This window comes from Barbus barbus, assembly GCF_936440315.1.
Source record: "Barbus barbus genome assembly, chromosome: 31".
NCBI lineage: Eukaryota > Metazoa > Chordata > Actinopteri > Cypriniformes > Cyprinidae > Barbus > Barbus barbus.
In genome coordinates this window covers 15,551,729-15,561,859 of record NC_136759.1, presented here as the reverse complement: position 1 = coordinate 15,561,859, position 10,131 = coordinate 15,551,729, and the positions used below count along the sequence as shown (strand labels likewise).

The 10,131-nt window shown below is 37.4% G+C and overlaps 1 protein-coding gene across 1 annotated transcript; it reads right to left on the bottom strand.

Moving 5' to 3' along the window:
* Positions 1-377: 377 nt before the first annotated feature.
* Positions 378-8,783, bottom strand: LOC306851328 (uncharacterized protein). Its single transcript, XM_079387486.1, has 15 exons — positions 8,578-8,783; positions 8,333-8,495; positions 7,377-7,456; positions 7,129-7,289; positions 6,926-7,016; positions 6,681-6,832; positions 4,138-4,204; positions 3,919-4,056; positions 3,394-3,714; positions 2,479-2,582; positions 2,302-2,408; positions 2,151-2,230; positions 2,024-2,058; positions 1,809-1,940; positions 378-1,680 (listed from the first exon to the last, which is right to left on the bottom strand). Exons 1-15 carry the CDS (start codon positions 8,771-8,773, stop codon positions 1,408-1,410), a joined length of 2,100 nt encoding a protein of 699 aa, XP_079243612.1. The 5' UTR covers positions 8,774-8,783; the 3' UTR covers positions 378-1,407.
* Positions 8,784-10,131: the final 1,348 nt, after the last annotated feature.

The following is a 10,131-nucleotide window of genomic DNA, read 5'->3' as shown; positions in this document are numbered from 1 at the left end:
GGTATGTTAAGTGGAAAGTCCGCCCTGGATGCCGCGTTTGTTTAATCTAAAGCAATAAAGGCAGACGGCACACAGCCAATGGAACTTACTTGAGCGTATCAGCTCAAGGACAGAGAGTTGTAACACTGATAGCAGTTGATGACAGCTAGTGCTCACCCTCCATCCCAATCTGTTCACAGTCTGTTCCCCCTAGAGAAAAAGAGTTTAGCCTGGCTCTGAGCATGAACGTGCATGAACTGTTAGATTATTGACTGGAAAAGCACCGGAGGATGAAGTCCAGATAAAACATGCTATTACTGCTCAGAAGTGCAAAGCATGTTTAATTAGTAACATTTTCCCTGGTTCTTGTATTGACACATAAGAAATTACACTTTTTTAAGAGGATGTGTTTTATATCTTTAATTTGCTTTTATACATTTAGTTTTTAAATCATGTTCAAATGAATGATAATAAAAACATACATTATCATTTAAAATTTGGGATCAGTAAGATTTTTTTTTTAAATAAATGGGGTGGTGATGGCGCGGTGGATAAGACACATACCTTTGGTGTGAGAGACCCGGGTTCGAATCCACTGTGAGACACCAATGTGTCCCTGAGCAAGACACTTAGACTCTATGCGTGCGACCTCTGACATATATAGCAGTTGTAAGTTGCTTTGGATAAAAGCGTCAGCTAAATGAATAAATGTAAATGAATACTTTCATTCAGCAATGATGCATTAAACTCTTCAAAAGTGACAGTAAAGACATTTATAATACAAAAAGATTTATATTTCAATTAAATGCTGTTCTCTTGAACTGTATGTTCATTTAAGAATCCTGAACAGAAATGTATCTCAGTTTCCACAAAAATATTAAGCAGCGCAACTGTTTTCAACACTGAAAATGCCTCTTGATATCAGAATGATTTATAAAGGATCATGTCACACTGAAGATGGAAATTACATTTTAAAATATATTTAAAAAGAAAACAGTATTTTAAATTGTAATAATATTTCACATTATTAATGTTTTTTTGTTTTTTTTTACCATATATTTAGTCAAATAAATGCAGCCTTTAGAGATTTCTTTCAAAAACATCTAAAAAAATCTTACCAACCTTAAAAGTTTGAACAGTGTAAATATATGCATACATTGATGAAAATTAAAAATAAACCATAAAGATTCACAGTTTTAAGTTGTTTAGGATAACACTGCTTCTAAACCAGGGGTGTTAAACGTTAAATCCATCTCCTCCTTGTGAGTTTTTGTCATAAAAAGCAATGACATCTACAAGTGACAACTGAAAGGACATTTTGGTTTCTGTTTCTATGCCATCTTGCCCTGCTCATCATAACTGTACAATAAACATTACAGTTACACAAACACGGTGTAAAGACAAGAAACCATCTTCAGACATTATTCCTCACGCAGTCACACCCTTTTCCTCATCTTTGTCCATACGCTTGCTCTGCTTCTTCTTGTTGCTGGACTGTCCTGTAGCAGGTGTCTGTTTCTCTGCTCCTCCACTCTCTGGTTTGTGTTTGCTGGGCGTCTGGCTGGCTTCCTGAGCCAGGACTGTGCCATGAGCCGGTCTGTTTTCATTAGGACTCAAGCTCAGTTTAGAAAGCCTGTCTCTCATCTCCTTCAGTCTCTGATCCACTGTCCACTTCTGCAGCTCCAGCATCACCTGCTGATCCTGCAAGCATGGGGAGCATCAGAGACACAGATAGAGGGGGTGAGAAATACATTTTACAAAGTAAATTCATTTGGCCCTCTTGCAAATATAGTGGGGGCTGTATAGGGGTCTCCATGACTGGCTGTTACCTGAAGCGGTTTGTCAAACCTGGGTTCATTCTTCTCCGGTGGGCTGCGTATGTGTGTTGCCCTGTGGAGTTCAGAGGAGAGCTGCTGGTAAACTTCATCAAGTTTGTTTATTTCTCTTTCCATACACAGCACCTGAAGCACAGGGGAGATATTTCTATACACGTGCACTCTTCAGAATAAATAAAACATAACATGCAAAACGTGCTTTCACTCACTGGGACTTGAGTCTTTAGGCCAGTTTGCCCTCTTCCTGTGCACAAAAGACCCACAATTGTACCAGTGTTCAGGTGTTTGCAAGGCTAAGAATGTTTTCTGTTAAAAATCGCTCTCAAAATATCTCACCATCTTCATGTCTGTCTTTTAGAGTTGGTTTTAGTTCTTGGAGGAGCTGTTCCAACTTGAAGCATTTATATACTTGAAGTCTAAAATCGATTAAAGTGAATGTTTTAATATATTCTTAATGTCATAATCTCACCTCAGATTGGATACTAACCTCTCTGCCAGCAGGTGCTCAGTGAAATGGGTTTCAGTAGGTATTTTTACACTGAAGAAGTCCTCTACTAATGTTCCAAAGGCCTCCGGTGTGTTTTCCTCATCCATCTAACATGTGAGCGAAAGTCTGTTATAGCTCTTCCCTGGATTTAATATATATTTCAAACACGAGCCTTACCTTTCCTTTCCTCTGGTCCTCAGTGAAAGAGTGATGAAATAACTGCATGCTTAATGCTGAAATGACCAAGTGGAAGGCTTTTATGAATTCGAGAGGTTTTGAGCCTGTAAAAAATAGAAATGCCAAAAGAAAAACGTTTCATGTTTTTTTTATGTTTGGAGAACATTGTAGATGTTACTGAAAGATGATCTCTTTATCTAAGCTTTTATAGAACAAAAAACAAGCATTTTAGATCTATTTTATATGTTTTAATTGTCTTATTTTGTGTATTAGTATCTTTTATGTATTGTACACTACCGTTTAAAAGTCAGTTACTTTTTTTAAAATAAATTAATATTTTAAGGCCTGTTTTCTCAGACAGGATTTAGGTTAAGCCAGGATTAGACTATACAGTAGTTCAATTATGACATTTAGAAAATAATAAGCCTTACTTGTGTACTTTGATCAAATAAAAGCAGCCTTCTGAGCATAAGAGATTACTTTCAAAACAAATTGTGCTCTTAAGTGACTTGCCTTCTTAAGTAAAGTTAAAAGAAAGCGGTTGTACTTTATTTTTCAGTACATGAACTTACATGTACTTACTGAGTATACTTATAAATGTACCTACCTAAGAAAGTACTGGTAATATAAGCTAACTACATGGGGTAGGGGTAGTTTCAGGGTTAGTATCTAGTTATTAACAAGTTATTGTAATTACTATAATAAGTAAGCGAGGTCCTGCGAGGCACGACATTTCGTTCCACTGTGTCCCCACATGTAGCGGAATGACAATAAAGCTCAACTTGAACTTGAACTTGAAGTACATAGTATGTACATGAGGAACAGGACTGTAGAATTCAGTGCTACCAAGAAAGCTGTAGACAGTTTGGCTACAGTAAACAACTATTTAGCAAAGACTATGGCAATATTTCTTACCTGAAGTTATAAAGGCCATTGAGTGTAAGAGAATGGAGATGAACTGGCCAGCATTTTGAAGCTTCTTCTCTAGGATGTACAGAATTTGATTGGTTGTGTCGTAATAAAAGTCTTTATGGCAGTAGGCCAGAAGGTTATCACAATGAGACACTGGCACTGTCCTGGCCAATAGCAGCACGACAGGGGGGAAGGAACAAGCTCTGCTCAGTAAACGCACAACATGGCAGCCAAACAGGAAGACCGCGAAATGCTGTGGGGAAATGCTGTCAAGGGCAACAGGGATCAGGTGCGATGGTTCACCCTCTGCTGGGCTGATAATTACTGAAGAAGAGAAAGCAGATGTAGGTCAAAACTCTGAAATGACTAGAAGACCTTACATGGCACACAAAACAGATACAATAGATAGATAAAATGTATTTTAAATAAATAAATACAATTTTTATATTTGTTATATATTAACATAATTCATTAAAAGTGCAGTTCTACTTTAGCTCACTGAATCCAAATGCACAAATGTGAACCGACCGTCCTCTGTCTTGGACGTGTGGGCGAGAGTCTGGAGTGATTCCTTTATTTCCTGCAGTGTTTTGGACAGAGGCGTCAGAGACACAAACTTGGCCAGTTCCTCTTCACTCACGCAGGCGAGGGTGCTCTGCTGTTGACCTGACAGATGAGAGCATGTACTGTAAGCACAGCAGGAGCCCTGGGTCAAAGACTGCAAACTGGTTTTTATCAAGGTCGAACCTGGATCTGAGGAAGCTGCCTCTGTATCTGCACCCACTTTAAACTCTGACATGTCTGCAGGTGAAAACTGTAAAATGATACAGAAAACCTTAATGGGATGGTTCAGCCAAAATGAAAATTCTGTCATTATGTACTCACTCGAAAAGGTTTGATTTTTATTCCCCTGTGGAACACAAAAGCTGTAAACCGATGCATCTATATTGATTTGTGAATGAATGGTTGTGTGTGAACCGATTCACTGAAAAGAGGTGTTAAAAAGCAGTGTTATTTTAGGATTATTTATATACTATTGTAGTTTTTATTTTATTTTAGCTTTAGTTATTTTGTTACATGTTTTTGTTATTTCTATTGGATTAAGATTTTTTTAGCTTTATTTTTATTTTAGTTTTAGTAATTGTGCTACTTTAGCACTTATTTATAACTAATTTATTTCATTTTGTGTTGAAACGTAGGGAACATTTCAAAATGTATTAATCTTTGTCAATGTTAATAAAAATACTCATATTCATGTTAATTCACAGTACATTAACTAATGTTAACAGATTGAATAATGTATTAGTAAGTTTGAACTTAATATTAACTAACATTAATAAATGCTATATAATTATTGTTCATGTTAACTAATATAGTTCATTAATGTTAACAAATGAAAACGTATATTTTCAACTTTATTTTAATTAACAAAAATAATTTTTAATGGTTTTAGTTCACATTAACAGCACAGCCCAAAAGAACAAAATGGACCACTTTTATGATTAAAGCTATAATATGATCCGATCAAAAAAGGATAAAACAATCATTTTGAAACATGCCTTAAATTTAAAGAATGACATATACAGGTCCTTTTCAAAAAATTAGCATATTGTGATAAAGTTCATTATTTTCTGTAATGTACCGATAAACATTAGACTTTCATATATTTTAGATTCATTACAACACAACGGAAATAGTTCAAGCCTTTTATTGTTTTAATATTGATGATTTTGGCATACAGCTCATGAAAACCCAAAATTCCTATCTCAAAAAATTAGCATATTTCATCCGACCAATAAAAGAAAAGTGTTTTTAATACAAAAAAAGTCAACCTTCAAATAATTATGTTCAGTTATGCGCTCAATACTTGGTCGGGAATCCTTTTGCAGAAATGACTGCTTCAATGCGGCGTGGCATGGAGGCAATCAGCCTGTGGCACTGCTGAGGTGTTATGGAGGCCCAGGATGCTTCGATAGCGGCCTTAAGCTCATCCAGAGTGTTGGGTCTTGCGTCTCTCAACTTTCTCTTCACAATATCCCACAGATTCTCTATGGGGTTCAGGTCAGGAGAGTTGGCAGGCCAATTGAGCACAGTAATACCATGGTCAGTAAACCATTTACCAGTGGTTTTGGCACTGTGAGCAGGTGCCAGGTCGTGCTGAAAATTGAAATCTTCATCTCCATAAAGCTTTTCAGCAGATGGAAGCATGAAGTGCTCCAAAATCTCCTGATAGCTAGCTGCATTGACCCTGCCCTTGATAAAACACAGTGGACCAACACCAGCAGCTGACATGGCACCCCAGACCATCACTGACTGTGGGTACTTGACACTGGACTTCAGGCATTTTGGCATTTCCCTCTCCCCAGTCTTCCTCCAGACTCTGGCACCTTGATTTCCGAATGACATGCAAAATTTGCTTTCATCCGAAAAAAGTACTTTGGACCACTGAGCAACAGTCCAGTGCTGCTTCTCTGTTCAAAAGTGGCTTGACCTGGGGAATGCGGCACCTGTAGCCCATTTCCTGCACACGCCTGTACACGGTGGCTCTGGATGTTTCTACTCCAGACTCAGTCCACTGCTTCCGCAGGTCCCCCAAGGTCTGGAATCGGTCCTTCTCCACAATCTTCCTCAGGGTCCGGTCACCTCTTCTCGTTGTGCTGCGTTTTCTGCCACACTTTTTCCTTCCCACAGACTTCCCACTGAGGTGCCTTGATACAGCACTCTGGGAACAGCCTATTCGTTCAGAAATTTCTTTCTGTGTCTTACCCACTTGCTTGAGGGTGTCAATGATGGCCTTCTGGACAGCAGTCAGGTCGGCAGTCTTACCCAAGATTGCGGTTTTGAGTAATGAACCAGGCTGGGAGTTTTTAAAAGCCTCAGGAATCTTTTGCAGGTGTTTAGAGTTAATTAGTTGATTCAGATGATTAGGTTAATAGCTCGTTTAGAGAACCTTTTCATGATATGCTAATTTTTTGAGATAGGAATTTTGGGTTTTCATGAGCTGTATGCCAAAATCATCAATATTAAAACAATAAAAGGCTTGAACTACTTCAGTTGTGTTGTAATGAATCTAAAATATATGAAAGTCTAATGTTTATCAGTACATTACAGAAAATAATGAACTTTATCACAATATGCTAATTTTTTGAAAAGGACCTGTACTTACAAGAGAGTATAAATAATGACAGAGTTATTTTTTTTTTACATCACTTTTAATATCACTACTACAGTATGTGCATTCATTGGTAATCCATGGCTCTGTGTTGTTTTAAGGGACTGAAATAAGTAACCTGAGTGTATCCGGTGTGAAGTTCAGTCTCTCGAGTGTCTCTGTGGCTGTTTGTTGCTGTGCTGTCCTGTTGCTGCCAGACCCCCCCATTCATCCTGCACAGCACTCCCTCCAAAGATCTGAGCACGGCCTCCATCAGTCCCATACACGGCTCTGGTGCAAACACAAACACTTTCACAGACCTGTGACTGTTTAAGACTGTATATACACTTGTAAGGCTCGAGTTATAGCAAACTTCAGTCTCACCATGAGCAGTTTCTCTTTTCATCAGAACTTCATTGTCTAGTATTTTTTTCAGCTGGTTCAGTTTTGAGGGTTCCATATTTTCTAGTGTGTCCTAAATACAAGATGTACAAACTAATTAGTTACAGAGATTGATCATGTTATGATCATTATTTCCATGTTTGATGCATTTCTTATCTTCAGTTGACTTCCTGTTTCTGTCTTACCCCCAGAGCATCAATTTGCTGGCACATTTTCCTGTAAAACTCCTGTGTGTCTTTGCGGTGCTTTGCCAGCTGGGATGCCAGATGTAAATTCTGATCCTCTAACTTGTCATACAGCGTTTTCACATTAAACTCCTCCAGCTCCATAAGTGTAGTTCTGAAACCTTCACGTCAATATGGGATTCAACAGAATTCAGAAAAGTTTTTGTATATTTATCAGCTGTCAGACATTTCAGATGATTGTCAGTTACCTCCTTTGCAAACAGCAGGTTCCTCTGATTCTGCTCCCTCTCCCACCTCTCTCAGACCTAGTGGCTCAGAGCCGTCCACACTACAACACGACACAAAGCACACTCAAATCTGCACCATGTGCTATTGATTGCTTTACATGCTACAAGTGAATTTAGGCATCACAACAATATAATGTACAATATGGATATGCTAATGCTAATCTGCTAAAAATGGATATGCTAATGCTAATCTGCTAATGTAACAAGGTTTCTAAGAAGATATTAAGCAGCACAGCTGTTTTCAACATTTATAGTAAATGTTTCTTGAAGACAAAATCAGAATTTTAGAATGGTTTCTGAAGGATCATGTGGCACTGAAGAATGATGCTGAAAATTAAGCTATATCATCACAAAAATAAATTAAGTTACTGATTTTATTGTATTTTTGATCAAACAAATGCATTCTTGGTGAGCATAGGAGACTTCTTTCAAAAACAAAAAAAATCTTACTGACCGCAAATATAGTGTACTGTAGGCTATATTGGTCAATATTTGATTGTACATGCTTTTTTCTCACATTTTGACAATACTGCCATTATCGGACACTCATAACATTAAAATTAGTAACAATTTAATAACACTGTTAAATGTAATCTTTAGCAAATCTCAAAATTAATGTTTATGTTTGATACTACTGTATACATTATTATGCTGCGATAACTATATTTATGTGTATCCTTTAAAATAATTTATTTGGGTTTTTAGAGTTTTATTTTTAATTTGATTTTATAATAATAATAATTTATCAGTTATCAGCCATTACATACACACACACACACACACACAAATTGGTATATATATTGGCTAAGTTGTCAGAATTGTAATATCATTGCATCCCTAGTATTCTTGTCCCAAACTACTTGTGTATATCCCTTTGACAAACATCAAGACACCTCAGCAATAAGCAGCTGACTTACCTTTCTTTATTATAAACATATTCAATAGGAACACTGGGTTCACCCAAGCTGCGCCACTTGGGCTTTGGCCTCCCTTGAGCGATGAGGTTGGACCGATTAGGCCTCAAGACAAGAGCAGAGGCTGTCAACACTATTATCAGCAACACCAACAGAGACAAGATCCCTATGGAGAAACACCAAGCACAGTATGTTAACCATTCCTTTTAGCAAGAAAAATCCCACTTTCTATTTCAAAAGCACCCAACCTGTGATAAGCCCCCAGTCTGGAAGGAGGTTTAAGCTGTGTTGTTTAACAATCCCATGTCGCACAAGCTGTGCAGGGGTTGTTGGCTGGAATGCAGCCGTTGTGGGGTTGCACTCAGAGCCCTGTTCACTCACAACCACTATCAGACTCCAGTCCGGCACTGCGTTATCCAAGAACACATACTTTCCCGGCTCCATGAACACATGAGCAAATCTAATAAGATAAACCAATGCAGATCAGCCGCATATCTGTGTCGAAAGCTACATGTGATATACCTATCTAGTCTTACCTGCTGGAATTTAGCTGTGTGTGTTTGACAAGATGCTGCAGACGTCTAAATGCCCCAAAATCCCAGCCAGGGTTACTACTGAACAGGTGGTCCTTCTGGTACACTGGGAAGTGACTGTAGTGGCGGTCTAAATTCACAGAATGACATGAAACATACATACCACTAGGTATATTCAGTATTAGTGCTGAATTTGACAAAGCCATACTGGTGTGGTTGATGGTGAGCTGAAAGATGAGCATATCATTTGGGGACAGACATGCGATGGGATTTGGGATCCGTGGAAGAGGCTCAGAAACCTCATTCTGATCAGCATGTCGTTTCTTCCTGAAATCTCTCTTCAGAATTTCAACTGGTTCTGAAAGGAAATACTGCAAGCTTTAATGTTTTAATGAAAGCATAATGTACAGTTAGCCAGTCATTACCACAAAATAAACCCAGACAAGGTGTTCTTGTACCATCTTGAAGGGTTTTTTGGTGTGTGTTAATGGCCAGTTGACTATAAATGATTCTGCTTATTTAAAAGCTAATAAATAAATGTGAAATACTGATCTACAATTTATTTGACATTCTTGAGAATGCAGCAGCATAGAACTAGCACAGAATACGAAATAAAAAGAATAGAAAATCAGTCACAATCATCAAATATACATGAATCGATCAGAATTAAGTATTACAGAGAGCCGTGTAGTAAAATTTAAAATAACTGCACTACTTTACAATAAAAGTTCAGTTCGTTAACATCAGTTAATGCATTAGGTATCATGAACAAATAAACAACTTTTCACAGCAATTATTAATTTATTTGTTATTTTATAAATGTACTGTTGTTCATTGTTAATGTTTATGTTTTATCAGAATACATTGTCAATTTATACAACTGTAGTAAATATTAATGTAAACTACTGTTCAAAAGTTTGGATTTTAAATTAAAATGATATGTTCTGGATTATTTTGATGAAAGATTTGGGCAAAATGTTTTGAGTCTGGAGGTCAGATAAACACTGGCAGCTTACCTCTTACTAAAGAATCAATGAGCAGGGGGTCTTTTAAAATCCAGCCAAACACTCCTTCAGGAGCAAACTGGACGAAGTGGATCTTTCCAATGTTCTTGACATGAATATCAGGTCCCAGTACATTTATCATATTCTGAGAGAAAAATGAAACAATGTTATATTTAGTATGAGTTCACATCAATAAGCAGCACAGTATAATAACTGAGACATAACAATGAATTGTCTTTTTAACAAGTCCAGATCTCACCCTGCT